Here is a 19,331-nt window from a genome sequence, read left to right as displayed (position 1 = left end):
CCATCTTTTAAAATGCTGACAGACACAAGAGACTTAAACAAGTGCAGCCGGTACCACACACTTGCACAGGGCAATTTAACATAACAACCATCCCTAAAAAAAATAAAACCTGATAATGCTTATGATGCTTACAGTGCGCTGCTGGATTCTATTTGCTAATATTTTATTTAGGAATAAAATTGAAATTCCTAAGTAAGATTGGTCCACAATTTTCTTTTATTCTACTATATTTACCTGTTTTGATATCAATATTATACTTACTTCATAAAAAGACTTTAGAAGCTTTTCTTCTTTTACCAACTACAAAGAGTTTAAACAGTATTTGAGTGATCTATTCCTTAAAGATTTTGAAGTCCTCAGCTGTGAAGCCTGACAAAACCAAGTGTTGATAAGGACGTGGAGAAAACGACTTCTGACACTGTACACTGTGTCAGCCACTCTGAAAATCCGTTCTGCAGTAACTGCTAACTGACCCAACAATACCTCTTCTATGTGTATACTAAGAGAAATGAAAACCTGTCCACCAAGACATGCGCAAGAATGATCACAGCAGCTTTATTCAAAATAGCCAAACACTAGAAACCCACAGGTCCATCAACAGGAAAATGGATAAAATAAAACAGATGAATCTACCAAACACTATGTTGAGAAAAAGAAGCTAGACACTAGAAAAACATACTGTACGACTCCATTTATATGAAGTGTAATAATAAACAAAACTAATCCACGATCATAGAAGTCAAATAGCGGATACCATCTGGGTGAGGAAACGACTCAGAGTTAGAAGAGGAAGGTTTCTGGAGATTTGGTAACGTCGTATATCCCAACATGGGTGATACTTAAACTGTATGTGCCCTTCACAAAAATTAATCAAGTTGTATACTAATGATTTATTTCACTTTTTTCTATTTATGTAAAATTAACAGTAAATTACATAAATCATAGGTGTTATAAGTCAGAGTCCAGTCAGGAGATAAAAATACACAAGTAACTTAAAAAGGAAAATTTAACATAAAAAATTATTAATTTGTAAAAGGTGACTGACTACTAAAAGGGGCAGAAGAGAAGTCTCAGGAGTGCAGGCAGAGCAAATACAGGGAGGAGTTACAATCCACAAGGCTAAGGGAGAGCACACAAGAAAGGAACGCTTCACCGGACGGGCTGTGGCTCCAGCCCAGTGGCTAGCAGAGTTCTCTGGGGTGCCAGTGGGCTGGAGCCGGTCCACAGCAATCTGCCCTCTGGGTTTCCGGTGGGACCAAGAAGCTGCCTACAGGGGTGCTAAAGAAAGTCAGCAAGTAAGCAGGGCTGGCACCCACCGTTAAGAGAGAGAGAGAAAAACAAACAGACTGCACAGCCCACTGTGCCTTGCAGTGTCCCTCCCTCAACTCTACTGACAAAACCTAGGACTGTGCTGGAATGGAGAAAACGTTTACAGAACCTAGCTCAAGTATCACAAACAGAGCAAAGAAAGGTGCATTTGAAGTTGAGAGGCAAAAAATTGGTAACATGCACAAGTGTACACACAGATTGACAAATTTTTACATATACGTATACACTTGAGCAACAACCAACTGGATCAAGATACAGATCACTTTCATCACACCATAAAGCCTCCTAGAGCCCTGTTCTGCCAACATCCATTCCTGTTCTTCTAAGCAAAGACTTTTTGGTTGTGCCCCTCAGGGTGTGCCACTTACTCTGGAGAACACTACTCTGCCTGCTTTGTCTGAGATCTGCGGCCCAAATCTCAGTGTCCCCTTTCAGCATGCTCCTGCACCTCTATTTGACCTTCGCGGCACTTGGCAGCCCCTCTTATTTTCTGGTTCAAGGTTACAGAACTCTCCTAGTTTCAGAGAATATGAAATCTGTGTTTCTCAATCTCCTTGTTCCTTTTCAGGTGATTTCTGAAAAGAAAGGAGAATAATTTAAAACCAAAAGTCCCTGCTCAAAATCTATATAAATAACATAACCACAATCATTTGCCTCAGTAAGCTAGTGAATTTTCTAAACAACTTAAAACACTAACTTGAATTAAACAATTGCTTTAGTATATTATAGGTTTCCTCTAATAATAAAACAAATACCTACATTAAGGCTTCTATTAAAGAATACACTGGAGGGCACAAACCTCAACCAAATTAAATCTTTCCGCATAATTTCTGCCCACTTGGAGCAAAGCAAATCCACTGTTATGATAGCCAATCCAACAGAGAGGTTTCAAAGAAAGTAAGTTTACCACTGCATAATCCATTACATAATCTAACCACTTCTTTTCCCACTGATATTAAATGAAATTCAGAAACAAGTGAAAAGCACATCAAAATGCAAATCAACATTGCCCTTTGTTGAAATCACTCACTGGTATATTTCATATTAGCATATTCACCAAAATTTAATTGTAAACAGAGTAATTATGGCACTAAAGTTATTAAATACACAAAGCAGGCTTGGAACTATACATATTCAAATAGAATTTCAGTGGCAGATCAAATTTTACATCTGAAACAATACCCTAATTAATAGTCAGCTCTGATAATGGTCCTGTTTTTCAGATAACATTCCAAAAAAACTTATGCTATGAATATTAAAATAAAGTTTTGTGAAGAGATTTTTTAAATTTCAATAGCTATATTTATCACAATATGGTACTGTATTTAGATAAGTGGCCTTTCTCAAGTCCTGGATTCAAATTTGACATAATTTTTTTTAATCTGCTGAAGAGAGAAAAAAGCTTGAATGAATCAAATAATGCCACTTATACTTAATGAGCTCTACAAATTCATCATACCCAGACTAGGAAATTACAATGCTGTATAAAGCTTGTCACACACTGGATGACTGATCATAAATTTTCCCTAAAATAGGTATGTACATAAGTTCCTTAGAGGGGGTCATATAGAGAGAGAGAGAGAGAGGGAGAGGGAGAGAGAGAGTGAGTGTGAGAGTGTGAGTGTGAGAGTGTGTGTGTGTGTGTGTGTGAAGATTCGCCCTGAGCTAACATCATTGCCAATCCTCCTCTTTTTTTGCTTGAGGAAGATTAACCCTGAGCTAACGTCTGTGCCAATCTTCCTCTACTTTGTATGTGGGATGACAAGTGGAGTAGGTCCACACCAAGGATCTGAATCCATGAACCCGGGCCACTGAAGCCAAGCGCACAGAACTTTCACCACTTGGCCACAGGGCTGGCCCCGAGGGGGAAGGAGGGGCATATATTTTTATGAAATTTCCTTTAATGTCATAAGCTTCTCTGATGTTTTTAAACTGCATAGAGACACAATGATTCAAGGGTAATTTTGAACAAGCTGGACTGCTCACCATTCCAGTAACATGGAACCAACATATTCTTATCTCCACTCTTGGCAATGTCAAGTTTTTTCTCACTCTCCCCCATCTACATTTCCTGAAATCTTTTTCATGCCGAAAGATCTCTCTCTTCCTCAGTCAGATATGACCTCTGAAGTTCCAGTGCTGTTTCACCCTCTTACTGCATTTGATAAAGGTTCCCTGTAAATTTACAAGCTCCCTGGGTACGAGAACTGTCTTACTCACAATATACTGCATTTGGGAGGAATGCAATAAACGTGTAAAATTAAACAGCAAGAAGGTTAAGTTTTTTTTTTCCTTCAAGTATGCTTGAAGTATGTTATGTTCTATGAAGTATGTTCTTCAAGTATGCTTGAAGTTTATGCTTAAAGTATGTTAAGCATAAAGACATCTAACTTTATGCTTAACATGCATCACCCAACTGCAGTGGATACGGCTACACCTTTTAAAGACCAGCAACTGAAATCTCTTACCATCCTCTACACTGACTTTGCAAACCCTGTTTACTCTCCTCAAAACTATAATTCTGCTTCCTAACTCATAATTCTCAACAGATGACCTCATCTCCTAGTTTACAGAACGAAACAGAAGCTTTAGGTAGAAATTCCCATATCTTTCCAAGACCCAAACCTACAAACCACCTGCACCTACTTCAAGCCCAATTTTGCATCCATCCTGCCTTCCATACCTCTTCTCACAATTTAGGAAAACTATTCTCCTCTATCAAACATCAGGTCCTTCTTTGCCTTGTATCCATCCCCTCGAACCTCCTCAGGATAAACTATTAATTATCCCTTCTCTCACATACTCGGCATCTCCCTCAACTAGATCCTTCCCATCAGCTTACAAATCTGTTCACAGCTCATCCATTTAAAAACCAATGTTCTTTAACCCCCTCCAGTGTCATCCTATCTTCTCCCTGTCCATGCCAAATGTCTTAATAATTGTCTGCACTTCCTAACATTTCCTTTCTCCTCACTCTCCCACAACTCACTCCACCTGTACTCTACCTTCTTGAGTCCACTCGAACTACTCTTGTTACGGTCACTAAATGCAAATGACACTGAATCATCTCGTTTGCCTGCTCACCAGCACTCAGCACAGTTGTCCATTCTTTCTTTCTGGAACCATTCTCTTCCTTTTGCTTTCACAATACAATAGTGTCCTGGTTTTCATTCTACTGTTTAGGCCACTCGCAGTCTAGATAATTTGGGAGATACAACGAGTAACAGCTCATTCTTTCAAGGAGTTTGTTCCACTTTTTGATGTACAGTTTTCCATGACTGTATCACGTTAAAAAAGCAGACCACCTTTACTTCCATAGCTTACACCAAAATATGAATTTTATTATATAAGAATAAATTATATAAAATAAAAACAAGCTGTTAAATAAAATTCAGGTCTTTGGAAATAAAATTAAGAGTTTTAAAATCAAGACATAAGCATATACTGAAAATATAACTGATTGATCTGTTTATTCCTTTAAGTTAACAGATCTTAAGAAAAGAGTTTATGGCCTCAAAAAGATATGTGCACACCCATGTTCATAGCAGCACTATTCACAGCAAAAAGGTGGAAGCAACCCAAGTGGCCATCCATGGATGAATGGATAAACAAAATGTGGTATATATATAATAATGCAATATTATTTCAGCCTTAAAAAGGAAGGAAATTCTGACACATGCTACAACATGGATGAACCTTGAGGACATTAAGTAAAATAAGCCAGTCACAAAAGACAAACATTGTAGGATCTCACCAACATGAGGTACCCACAGGAGGCAAATTCAGAGAGACAGACAGCAGAATGGGGGTCAGGGGCTGGGGGAGGGGAAGAGGGCAGTTGTTGTGCAATCTGTATAGTCCCAAATCAGAAGACTGCTTACACAACAATGTGAATGCACTTAACACTACTGAACTGCACATTAAAAAATAGTTAAGACGCTAAATTTTATGCTGTGTGCTTTCTCCTACAATTAAAAAAACAAAGTGGGGGCTGGCCCTGTCGCACAGCGGTTAAGTTCAGTGTGCCCCGCTTCGGCGGCCCAAGTTCCCAGGTTCGGATCACAGGTGCAGACCTACACCACTCATCAGCCATGCTGTGGCGGCAACCCACATATAAAGTGGAGAAAGACTAGCACTGATGTTAGCTCAGGGCTAATTTTCCTCAAGCAATAAAAGAGGAAGATTGGCAACAGATGTCATTAGCTCAGGGCAAATGTTCCTCAGGAAACAACAACAAAAAACAGTTTATAAATGCAATAGATAAAACAGACACAGAAATTAACCTAATTTCTATCAAATAATTATACTTTCTATAATTTTGAACCAAAATAATAGCAATATATTCTTGGTGATTATGGAGTCACCTCCCCTCCACCATCACCACACACACACACACACACAACTGGAAAAGCACTACAAGTGGTATTATTTCAAAGATTGTTCTCACAGATGCTAATTAGATAAGTCTACTCTTACCACAGCAATAAATAAAGGTTAACTGTGAATTTATGAAAAAGAGTAATGGTTTGTTCATTCACTCACTCAACAAATTATTGATAATCTGTCATGTGTCAAGCACTGTTCTGGACACTTGCTATACTTCAAGGAACAAACAAAGCTCCTACCCTTTGACACATTCTAGCAGAAAGTGCCAGACGATAAAAACATAATAAGCAAATGATGTAATATTGTAGAAAATGTATGTGCTATGTTTAGAAAAATCCTAAAGTAAAGCAGGTCAAGGGGGACAGAGGACTGGGAGTGCAAGGTGGCAGGGGGCAGCCTGCAGTATTAGCAGAGTGGTCACAGTCAGCCTCACTGGGAAGGTAGACCTGAGCAGACCTGAAGGAAGTGAGGAAGCTGACCACGTGAGTACCTGGAGTAGACAGTCCAGGCAGAGGCATGAGTAGTGCGAAGACCCTAAGGTAGGAGTATGCAGGGCAACAAAGAAGAGTAGGGACACCAGTGTGGCAGGTGTGCAGTGAGCAAGGGGGAAGTAGGAGGGAAACTCAGAGAGGTGGCACGGGAGCAAGGATCAAATAGAGGCCAGAAGGTCACTGTAAGGACTCGGACTTGAGCAAAAGTGCAAACATACTTCTGCAAGGTTTTAGAGCTTGTCCTATACTTGCACGTTAACTCGCAATACTTCAATCAAAATAAAAATCATTCTGAACACTTGAGTCAAGAATTTTCCCATTGAGCAATTTCTCACCATAGATTTTACATCTTTTTATATTTCTTGCTAACACGTATTATTTCATTCTCAAAATCCATTCCATCTATAGACTGAGATACATAAACTTGATACATATCCAAAATTTTAAGTGCCTTTGTCACAAAAGTCACCTCAAAGTAGGAATGGCTTTATAATGGATCTAATTCCATCCCTAGAAAGGAGAGAATATGATTAGGTCCTATTCTCCCCTTAAATAATTTGATAGTGCTACTAGAGTAAATGGTCTCCAACTTTTTGACAGGAAATATAAAAAGTTTTACCATGCTACACCCCCTTTTTAATTTAAAATAAAAATAATACTGAGTCCCATTGACTTCAATATCATTACAATGTACAGCACCTGCTTCATTAATTCATTTGTTCAACAAATATCTAGTGAGCACATACTCTATGCCAGGAAATGTTCTAGCAGACGGGAATAAAGCAGTGAACAAAACAGACAAAAACCCTCCCCTCACTGGGCTTATAGTCTATTTAGGAGAGAGAGAGAATTTTTTTTAAAATTAAAACATGTGCCATGTCCAACGGTAAAAAGTGCTGAGGAAAAGAAATAGTAAAGTGGGGACAGCAAGAGAGGGGCAGGGGAGTGAAATTTAAAAGATGATCTGGTAAAACCTCACAAAAGAAAGTGACATCTAAGCAAAGACCTGGGAAAAAAGCGAGAGAAGCTAGCCACATGGTTACCTAGAGAAAGAGCACCCACACTGAGGGAGCAGCAAGCACAAGGGCCTTACGGCAAGAGCATGCCTGGCTTATTCTAGAAGCAGCAAGCAGGGTGGTGCAGCTGGCAGACAGTTAGCCAGGGGAGAGCAATGGCTGATGTCAGAGATGTAAAAGGGGACAATGTGACGATCACCCCAACACACAGGGCCACTGCAAGGACAGTGACTTTACCTCTGGGTGAGAGGGGAAATTATGGGGAAGCTTTTGAGCAGAGGAGTGCATGCTGTGACTTACATTTTCAAAGGACCACTCTGGTGGATGCATCAAATAGACTGGAAGGGGGCAAGGCAGACACAACTACCAGTTGTTACAATGGTGTTGCTACTGGTATAACCAATGACTGCACTAATCCTCACTGACTAAGAAGAATGTCAGTTTTTTAAAAAAAAATGCACTGACTTTTAGCTACTAAACAGAGGGGTGCAGAATAATCTAAGAGGTTTTGTTGTTTTTTTTAACTTTACACAAGCTTCCCTCGCCCAAAAAACAAATCTTCAGTGCCAACTAGAAACAATTGATATTAGTGACAGATGGTCTAGGAAGCATGTTAATCATCTCTTACTCTAGATTTCATAAGCTCTATCTTTATGGGAATTTAGTTCACCAGGAAATTAAACACTTGAACTCATTTATCCCAAAGGCATTTATAAACCATCTCCAAAATATGTGCCGGAAACTGCGCTAGGGGCTGGAAACAAAAATATGAATAAAATACAACCTTTGGCCTCAAGAAGCTACACTTAGCTTCACGCAGAAACAACATCACACAGTTATGATTTAATATTATCCCATCAGCTTCAAACAAGGATCAATAAAAAGCCCTGCAGGTAAAAAATGTTTCTGAATCCTTTGATGAAACTATTTATTAAAAAAGTGAGCAGTTGTAGACATCTACAAAATCAAATTGTTACTTTCACGGTGGGAAAACAGTGCCCCTTTCAGTGACGTAAGTTTTTAAGATATTAAGAGCTATGAAACTCCTGTTTCTTCTTTTTCAATGAATGCCAGACTTCAGAGCAAAATTATAAACCCAATTACATACTACCCATCATCTGAGGCAGTAATTTTCAATTTTGGCTATATTTCATAATTACCAGTGGAACTTTGAAACAATAAAGGCCCACTCCACAAGAGCTCTAGCATCTGTATATTTTAATGCTGCACAGGCACTATGATGCACAGAATGAACCACTGATCTGGATATTCCGGTCCATCTTCTTTTCTTCATTAAGTTATTCATTTTCAATGTAATGGCTCTATTACATACAACTTTACTGTATTAGAGGATTTTAATAAAATATCCCTTCAGTTCACTTTAGAAGTTGGGTAAAAAATATAAATTAGTGAATGAATGACTCAAGAGAAGCCCAAAAAATTGCCCTTTTCTCATTCCATTGTTTCCCAGGCCAAAATCCCTCATTTGTATTTCAAACTTATTTGGGATTAAGAAGTAATTACATATTTTGGTGTAAATGGCTTCCTGCCAAAGTACAGTAAGTCAAAGAATAAAATCAAACACGAGATAATCGGTCAACAAAGAACTTCATCACCTCTTTTGCTAAATTACATCAGGAACAACGTGAAAGCAATACATCTACAGATAATTCTCCTACAAATGAGCCAGCTAATCAGAAGCTGATTAATGCATCCGATTACCGCTAAGAAATCATCTGAAAAATAAAACACAAAATCTTGAGTTTATATAACCACCTCCCATCAATACAGAGGGTCTTCATATATTTACTTCATTTTGTCTGCACAAATCCTACTGTTGCAACAGAAGTGTAAGGATATCCATGGAATAAAAACATAGTTATTACCCATACCATTTAACATAAAAACCTGTGACACAGGCTAACTGAATGCATGTGAGGGACACCCAATCAGTCCCCTGGTTTCACGCAGAGAACCACGCATATCAATAAAAGCATGAAAAACATTCAGGGCTATATGGAACCTTTAGTAACATAACAAACCAAGAGCCAAACATAACACAACAATCCATGAGAATATAGAAACCTCCAGAGATAATGATCCTATAAATTCCCAGGTTTATTCCCAAAAAACATTAAGCCAAACTCAAACTGTGATACAATCTTCAGAAGCAATTGTCACACTAGTCATGTTTTCACACTTAAGCTGGAAAGAGCTAGGTGAAGACTCTTCTAACTCTGAAAAAGAAAGCAAGTATCTACAGAGAAGAAAAATTTCTTCCTAGTCAGAATATTTTTACTTGTATTAGAAAACTGATTAAAGTTAGATTATAAAATCTTGTGGTAGAGTGAATAAAATGTTTAAAATACAGTGTCAAATGTCCTTCCTCAACTTTTACTTCCTTTAAATGATTTCTAAAAGTTCTAAAAGAGGAACACTAACTGCAGAATTAATTTTCACCTGAGAACACGCAGCATGGTACCATTCCAAACACCAGCCCAAGATCCTTCACTGCCACCACTTCCCCTCAAAGGGGACCGATTCCAGGAAGTCCCTGCTGTGCACCTCTCTCTGACTTTTGATGCAGTGATCAAAAGATCCTTCCATGGGGTCCTAACTCGTCCAGGAACCAATCATGAAGAAGACACTACAGTAACATTCACTCATCCATCCTACAGAGAGTAGAAACCAGAAACTTCCTGCTCTGCCTACACAGAGGCACCAAACCTAAGAGAGGAGCTAGCCTGAAAACGCCGACGTCAAAGGGAGGTGATGCCTGGCTCCTTGACCCATAAGCCCTACAAAAAGAAGTAGAAGGAATGCTTCTTTCTGTAAAACAAACACTGAAACTTTTCTAAAATTAGAAATTTTAACTATACTGTAATATCTTTATATAACATTTAGTATAGTACTTTGACAATTTTGTAAATGATAGACTTCCCATTAGTTCTTCTATTTGGGAGGCAAAATTAACTACCAAACTTTTTTACAAGCTTTTTCTCTAGGTGTTCTCTGAAATCTACACGGGACAGCTACTGAACATTTTTCCTTAATTATCCTTGCAGCAGGGCTCAAAGAGAGAACATTTCTATATACTGTAAACGGAAATTAAGATGACCAAATAGTCAAAGTATATCAGAAGTGTAGTACCACAGTCATTAAAAATTCTTCATTAAAACATAAAAGAACTTTTTAGAATCTCAGAGACAGGAAGATTTTTCCAAGAAAAACACAAAATGAAACAAAAAGAAAATTGATAAATTAGACAAAATAAAAATAAAAATTCTCCACAGGTTAAAAAATACCATAAACTCAAAAGACAAATGAAAAAATCTACAAAACATAACAAAAGGCTAATTTTCCTAGTATTTAAAGAATCACTTAAATTGTAAAAAAAAAAAAAAAAAAGACAAAAGCTCAACAGAAAAATGGAAAAGTGATATGGAGAGGCAAATTCACAGAAAAATACAAATAGGTTTAAAAAAACTTGTTATTAGGGGAATTTTCAAATACATACAAAGTAGAGAAGTGATATAGTGAACTCCTATGTACACATCACCCACTTTCAACAATTATTAACACACTGTCAATTTGTTTCTTCTGTATACCCAAACCACCAGCCCCTCCCAAGATTATTTTAAAGCAAACCAAAATATCATTATCATTTCATATTTAAAATATAACCACCATATATCATTGACACACCTAAGAAAATTAGTAATTCCTTAATATCATCTAATAATTGTCTCAAAAAAAAGAGTCTTCTTATAGTTGACTTTTTAGTTACTGCATCTGGCTGATGTCTCTTTAAGCTCTTTAATGGACAAGGGTCACCTCCCTCTTTTATTTGTTTCCTTCCCCTAGTCATTTGTCCTGTAAAATTTCCCACATTTTGAGTTTTGCTGATTATGTCCTAATTTTATTGTCACTTAACCTGTTTCCCTGTATTTTTTGTTGTTCTTGCTCAAACTGTCCTATCTCTGGTGTCAATGCCCTTCAGCAAAAAAACACCAGGAACATTACATACCTGCAGTTAAAGAAGCTGGGAGAACACACACCATGGGGAACGATGAGGCATCTCAGTAAGACACTTAGTAACCTCAATAAGATTCTAAAGAATCCATTAGAAGATTTGGGCTTTGGGTGGGTAATTTGGGGGAGGGTCTAAGGAAGCAGGAGTTTCTCTAAATTGGATACTCTAAGAAAGTGGGGTGATTCTATGATTGGGCATCTCAATAAATCTTATCTAATGGAGGGGAGAGTAGAACAAAGAAAAAGCTGTAATTGGTAAAGAAGCTGCAGTCACTCATTCTCGCCAAGTATTTTGTGGGTGGCACAGTGACCTTGGTTTTGTTTGTGCTAGGTCTCATTTTATCATGATCTCAGAGAAACCTCGTTTGAGATTTCTGTGAGACTGCTTACATATAACTGGAGAACACGGCCTATCTGTGAGTGCCAGGCCAGCTTCTGAGAGCCAGGCCTGCTCTTTTCTTTCCTTCCACACTAAGCAATGGAAGTCCTTCAAGTTGGCCACTGTGTCTTCCTGACATGACCCAATAGTCTTGGATATTTTCCTTGTTCTCTAGTACTAGAGGTTCCAGGTTCCTCGTGTACATTTTTCTGTCCCAAAACTAAAGTCAATCACTTCTATAAAGAGCCTGTCTCCTTTCAGTAGAAAATTACATTTGGAGACCAAAATCTGGGTGCTAGGATATTCACTATTTTGTTATTTCTAGGTTGTCATTATTTCTAGGTCTTTTGAGTGGACAGAGCTAGGAGAATTCTTTCTAAAGAGAAAATATATCATGAGTTTATACTGATATTTCCTGTTCAAATTCAGGATTATAGGATTTTTGCTTATCTTCTTTGACTTTATACTCTCTTTTCCCTTTCATCAAAAATCTTGGTTCCTAACAACATTAACCTAAATATTTAACTGATCTATATTTTTTCTCTTTATATTTTCATAAGTTTGTAAAACACTTACATTTCCAAAGCCAAAACACAAAAACATAAAACATGGGGTGGGGGGGTGGGGAGAAGAAGAATGTTGAGCTTTACAATGGAATCAAATTTAAGTTGTTATGCATTTAAAATAGACTGTTACAGATATGAGTTGTTACACATAAGCCTCATGGTAACCACAAAGCAAAAACCTATAGTAAATACACAAGAGAGAAAAAGAAAGGAATATAAGCATACCTTTAAAGAAAGTCATAAAACCACAAAGGAAGAGAGCAAGAGAAGAAGCAAGAAACAGAAGGAACTACAAAAACAGTCAGAAAACAATTAACAAAATGGCAATAAGCACATATTTATCAATAATCAGGTTAAATGTAAAGGGACTAAATTCTCCAATCAAAAGACACAGAGTGGCTGAATGGATTAAAAACATGACCCATCTATATGCTGCCTACAAGAGACTCACTTTAGAGGTAAGGACACACCCAGACTGAAAAGGGAAGGATGGAAAAAATATTCCATGCAAATGGAAACCAAAAGAAAGAAAGCTGGAGTAGCTACATTTGTATCAGACAAAATTATCTTTAAAACAAAGACATAATAAGAGACAAAGAAAGGCATTACATAATGATAAAGGAGTCAATCCAGCAAGAAGATATAACGTCTGTAAATATTTATGCACCCAACACAGGAGCACCTAAATACATAAAGCAACTATTAACATACTTAAAAGGAGAAACAGCAATACAATAACAGCAGGGGACTTTAAAGATCCCACTTAAATCACTGGATAGATCATGCAGACAGAAAATCAACAAGAAAACAATGGCCTTAAATGACACATTAGACCAGATGGACTCAGCAGACACAGAACATCCCATCTAAAAGCAACAGAAAACACAGGATCTTCAAGTGCACATGGCACATTTTCCAAGATAGATCAGATGTTAGGCCAGAAAACAAGTCTTAACAAATTTAAGAGGACTGAAATCATATCAAGTATCTTTTCTGACCACAATCGTAAGAAACCAGAAGTTAATTACATGAAGACAACTAGAAAATTCACAAGTATGTGGAGATTAAACAACAAGCTACTAAACAATCAATGAGTCAAAGAAGAAATCAAAAGAGAAATCAAAAGATATCTTGACAGAAATGGAAATGGAACATAAAATTTATGGATGCAGCAAAAGTAGTTCTAAGAGGGAAGTTCATAGCTATAAATGCCTACCACAAGAAACAAAAAAAGTCTCACATAAACAACCCAACTTTACACCTAAAGGACTAGGGAAAAAAATAACAAAGCCTAAAGTCAGTAGAAGAGAGGAAGTAACAAAGATTAGAGCAGAGATAAATGAAATAAAGACTAAACAGACAACAGAAAAAATCCATGAAAGAAGGGGTTCTTTTAAAAGATAAACAAAACTGACAAACCTTTAGCAAGACTCACCAAGACAAAAGAGGACTCAAGTAAATAAAATCAGAAAGGAATGAAAAGGGGCCGGCCCAGTGGCACAGCAGTTAAGTTCGCACGTTCCGCTACTCGGCGGCCTGGGGTTCACCGGTTCGGATCCTGGATGCGGACATGGCAACACATGGCACGCCATGCTGTGGTAGGCGTCCCACATATAAAGTAGAAGAAGATGGGCACGGATGTTAGCTCAGGGCCAGGCTTCCTAAGCAAAAAAGAGGAGGACTGGCAGAAGTTAGCTCAAGGCTAATCGTCCTCAAAAAAAAAAAAGAAATGAAAGAGGAAATGTTAGAACTGATGCCACAGGAATACAAACGATCATAAGATTACTATGAACAATTATACATCAACAAACTGGACAACCTAGAAAAAATGGATAAGTTAGTAGAAACATACAACTTACCAAGACTGAATCATGAAGAGACAGAAAATTGGAACAGACCAATTATTAGTAAGGAGACTGAATTAGTAATCAAAAACCTGCCAACAAACAAAAGTCCAAGACTAGATGGCTTCGCTGATGAATTCTACCAAACATACAAACAAGAATTAATACCAATCCTTCTCAAACTCTTCCAAAAATTAGAAGAGGGAGGGAACTCTTCCAAACTCATTTTACAAGGCTAGCATTACCCTGATACCAAAACCAGATGAGGATGCCAGAAGAAAATTACAGGCTACCATCTCTGACGAACACAGATGCAAAAATCCTCAACAAAATATTAGCAAACCAAACTCAACAATACATTAAAGGGATCATACATCGTGATCAAGTGAGACTTATTCCATGGATGCAAGAATGGTTCAACATCCACAAATCAGTCACTGTGATAGACCACATTAACACAATGAAGGATAAAAATCATAAGATCATCTCAATAAATGCAGAAAAGCATTTGACAAAACTCAACATCCATTCATAACTCTCAATAAAGCAGGTATAGAGAAAATGTACCTCATCATAATAAAGGCCATATATGACAAGTACACAGCTATCATCATACTCAATGGTGAAAAGCTGAAAGCTTTTCCTCTAAAATTAGGAACAAGCAAGGATGCCCACTCATGCCACTTTCATTCAACACAGTATTGGAAATCCTAGTCAGAGCAATTACGCAAGAAAAATGAATAAAAGGCATCCAAATTGGAAAGGAAGGAGAACTGTCACTATGTGCAGATGACATGTCATTTTTAGAAAACCCTAAAGAGTCCATCAAAAACTGTTAGAACTAATAAATCCAGTAAAGTTGCAGGAGATAAAATCAAGACACAAAAATCTGTTGCATTTTTATACACTAATAATGAACTATCAGAAAGAGAACTTAAGAAAACAATCCCATTTACAACTGCATCAAAAAGAATAAAATACCTAGGAATAAATTTAACCAAGGAGGTGAAAGACCTGTATATTGAAAACCACAAGACATTAATGAAAGTAATTGAAGAAACAAATAAATGGAAAGATATTCCAAGTTCATGGACTGGAAGAACTAATATTGTTAAAACGTCCATACTACCCAAAGCACTATACAGATTCAATTCTTATCAAAATTTTAATGGCATTTTTCACAGAAATAGAACAAACAATCCTAAAATTTACATGGAATCACAAAAGACCCCAAATCCCAAAGCAATCTTGAGAAAGAACAAAGCTGGAGGCATCATGCTCCCTGATTTTAAACTATATACAAGGTTATAGTAATTAAAACAGTATAGTCTTGGGATAAAAATAGACACATAGATCAATGCAACAGAATAGAGAGCCCAGAAATAAACACACACATATATGGTCAATTAATTTACAACAAATGAGCCAAGAATATACAATGGGGAAACGACAGCCGCTTCAAAAAAGGGTGTTGGGAAAATTGGACAGCCACATGCAAAATATGAAACTGGACCACTATCTGAATGTTAAGACCTGAAACCATAAACTCCTAGAAGAAAATACAGGTGGTAAGCTCCTTGACATAGGTCTCGGCAATGATTTTTCTAATCTGACACCAAAAACAAGAGAAACAAAAGCGAAAATAAGTGGGATACAGCAAATGAAAAAGCTCTGCACAGCAAAGAAAACCATTAACGAAACGAAAAGGCAACCTACTGAATGGGAGAAAATATCTGCAAATCATATATCTGATAAGAGGCTAATATGCAAAATATATAAAGAACTCATACAGCTCAGAAGCAAAAAACAAACAATACAATTAAAAAATGCGCAGAAGGGGGTGGCCCGGTGGCATGGTGGTTAAGTTTTGCACGCTCTGCTTCGGTGGCCTGGGGTTCGCGGGTTCAGATCCCGGGTGCGGACCTACACATCACTCATCAAGCCATGCTGTGGCAGCATCCCACATATAAAATAGAGGAAGATCGGCACACACGTTAACCCAGGGTCAATCTTCCTCATAAAAAAAAAGGGCAGAAGATCTGAATAGACGTTTCCAAAGAAGACATACAGACAGCCAACATTAAAGATGCCCTACATCATTGATCACGAGAGAAATGAAAATTAAAACTACAATGAGACATCACACCACACCTGTTAGAATGGATATTATCGAAAAGACTAGAAATAACAAGTGTTGGTGAGGATGTGGTGAAAAGGGAACCCTTGTGCACTGTTGGTGGAATTGTAAATTGGTGCAGCCACTATGGAAAACCATACGGAGGTTCCTCAAAAATTAAAAATAGAACTACCATATGATCGAGCAATTCCACCTCTGGGTATTTAACTGAAAAAAACAAAAACACTAAATCAAAAAGATATATGCAACCCCATGTTCATTGCAGCATTATTTACAATAGCCAAGATATGGAAACAACCTAAGTGTCCATCAACGGATGAATGGATAAAGAAATTGTGGTATATACATACCGTGGAATATTATTCAACCATAAAAAAGAATGAAATCTTGCCATTTGTGACAACATGGATGGACCTCAAGGGTCTTATGCTAAGTGAAGTAAGTCAGAAAAGGACAAATACCATATGATCTCTCTTATATGTGGAATCTAAAAATAAATTAATTTTTTAAAAAACAAGCTCATAGATGAAGAAAATAGATTGGTGGTTGCCAGAGGCAGGGGTTGGAGAGTTAGAAAAATGGGAGAACTGTTTTGGTGAGTTTTTTCAGTTTAAATAAATTGAATTTACAAAGTAACAATACAAGGTGTGTTCAGAAGTCTAGATTCCATTTCTCCCCCGCCTTTTGGTTCCTTCCCTCCCCATATAAGTAATTGCTTTCACTAGTTTTTACTTTATCCTTCCTTTTTTCTCTTTTTAAGTAAGAAATAAAATACTTTATCTGCATCCCCTGCTTCTCAGATAATAGGTAGATTATACAGCTTGTTCTTCACCATGATTTCTTTCACCAACACTATATCCTGGAACTCAATAGCAAATAGGCTCAGCTTCATCCAATAATAAAATTAAAATGCAAAATAAAATTATGAGACAATTTATGATTAAAATTACATTTTTCCACTATCAGAATAGCCAAGTTCAAAGAGTTAGAAAATGTACTGAGTTAGTAAAAGTATGCGAAAAAGGCACATCAATTTAGCATTATCTATCAAAATTTTAAATGTATACCCACTTTGTCTCAGCAATTCCCCTTCTAGCAATTTATCCTATAGATGTACTCACATGCTGTCAAATGTACACAGATCTTCACTGCAGCACTGTATATAATAACAAAAGACTAGAAACATCCTTAATTTACAACAAGAGAACTTATTAAATGAATGACGGCATATCCACAGAATAGAATATTATGCAATTTAAAAAATGAGGCAGATCTACATATACTGATATGGAATGGTCTCCAAGGCATAGTTAACTGAAAAATGAATGGGAGAAACCATGTACAAAACATTCCTACTTATATAAAATAAAGGGATCTATTATACATATACCACATATGCTTGAACACACATGAATAGCATTGCCAGGGAACTGGACAAGGGACCGCCCCCCACATGTGTATATGCAGCATGTTACTAGTAGCAGATGATACATTTGGGCTGGGAGGTTTACTTTTCATTCTTTATCTTTTTTATATTGTCTAAATTTATTATTGTGTGTATGTTTTAATTTTTCAATTAAAATATTTTTTAAGAATTCTTCAATAATAATGAAAGAGCTTTATTAAATAAAACACCAAGTAACTCTTTCCAATGTGATTTATCTGGAATTTGCCAGTGCTTCCTTAACATCAGGATCAGCACAAGTTAGCCCCAGCAACTGTCTCAAATTAAAAACACCACAATCAACTCTGTAGAAAACAATTCTCAATAGCTTCATTTGCAGACAAGACCATACCTTCATGTTTTGATGTAAAGACCAGGTCAGTCTTTAAAGATCAATAGAATCTCTAGTCTTCAGAGAGTGAAAGACTATGAATTGAAAGGGAATACTGACATGAGGTTCTTACATTAACGTGATCACTTATTTTTGCCCAATTAATCCCAAATAAGTAAAAATGTGAATAAACGATAAATAAATATGAATATATCTATACCAGAAAGAATCAGTTAACCATTAATTTTAACTTACAGCTCTTACATACAAATGAACTAACATGTAACAACAACTGCTACCATCACTGTTAAGCAGCCATGTGGCAGGCTCTACAGTGGATGATTTAAATGCGTTATTTCTGATTCTTACAATAACAAAAAAAAATAGGTATTATTGTACCGACTGTACAAGGAAACTGAGGATAAGAGAAGTTAAATAATTTGTCCATGGCCTCACAACCAGTAAGTTAATAGTGTCAAGATTCAAAAAATACGTATGGAAAGTGTAATTTTTGGAAAAATGCCTTTTTGATAATTAAAGAAACACTACAGGAGAGCACATACTGCAGAATCATTTGCCAAGACTAGAGCTCATTGATCATGAATAACTTCTGCTGACTCCTGGAAGTCTACCTTGTTTCTGTGATTCTTACAAGTTCAAGTAGGAAACTGAAGGAAGGGACAAGTAACATGAATAGTATACGCAAATAACCTTCAGAAATGGAACTGGTGTCCTGAGCCACGGCTACGAAGCAGAATGAGGAGCTCCTGGCAAGGGAAACAGCACACCAAGAAGACCAAAAGAACATGTTTGGGCAGGGACTTCCAACGTGGTCAAGAGAGCTGTCTTTCATCAGTAGCCTGGATGAAGATCTAGATGGCATACTCAACCTGACTGATGACAACATAAAGCTGGGAGATCATGAATCACTAGATAACAGAATCCAGATCCAAGAAGACTATCACAAGCCTAAGTGAAACTGTAAAACTAGGTAGAATGATCTAACAAACCAGAGCCAGAATGAAAAACAGAACACACTGCATTCAAATCTTTCATTTTACAGACGAAGCTGAGTGTGAAGGGTTTAATAACACGCCCAAGTTCAGAAGGTACACTAAAGGCACACTACATTAAGGCTGAGAACACACGACCCCTAGCTCCCAGGCTTGTGTCCATGTGCTACCTGCTGTTTTTGTATAGATAAGCACACAGACAAAAAAAGGAACCTTGACCCTTACCCCACAACACACAAAAATCAATTCCAGGAGACTTAGACATAAATGTGAAAGGTAAAACAATAAAGCTTCTAGAAGATAAAGTAAGAAAATGTCTTCACGACTATAGGGTAGCAAAAACTGCTTAAACAGGACACAAAA

At 37.2% G+C, this 19,331-nt stretch overlaps 1 protein-coding gene across 5 annotated transcripts in view; it reads right to left on the bottom strand.

The window, feature by feature from the left end:
* The window catches only part of VRK1 (VRK serine/threonine kinase 1), an 80,074-nt gene that overhangs the window by 48,965 nt on the left and 11,778 nt on the right, over positions 1-19,331 (bottom strand). For 2 of the 5 annotated variants that reach the window (XM_044774291.2, XM_044774290.2), the window contains exon 1: positions 1,698-1,899. The exons of the other annotated variants lie outside the window; for them this stretch is intronic. In XM_044774291.2, coding sequence (XP_044630226.1) covers positions 1,698-1,767 — 70 coding nt within the window. In that variant the 5' untranslated portion in view covers positions 1,768-1,899. Of the gene's footprint in view, positions 1-1,697; positions 1,900-19,331 lie in introns of those variants that run through there. 5 annotated transcript variants of the gene reach the window in all.

This window comes from Equus asinus, chromosome 7 (assembly GCF_041296235.1).
Source record: "Equus asinus isolate D_3611 breed Donkey chromosome 7, EquAss-T2T_v2, whole genome shotgun sequence".
NCBI classification, from domain to species: domain Eukaryota; kingdom Metazoa; phylum Chordata; class Mammalia; order Perissodactyla; family Equidae; genus Equus; species Equus asinus.
This window is presented reverse-complemented; position numbering and strand designations above follow the sequence as displayed.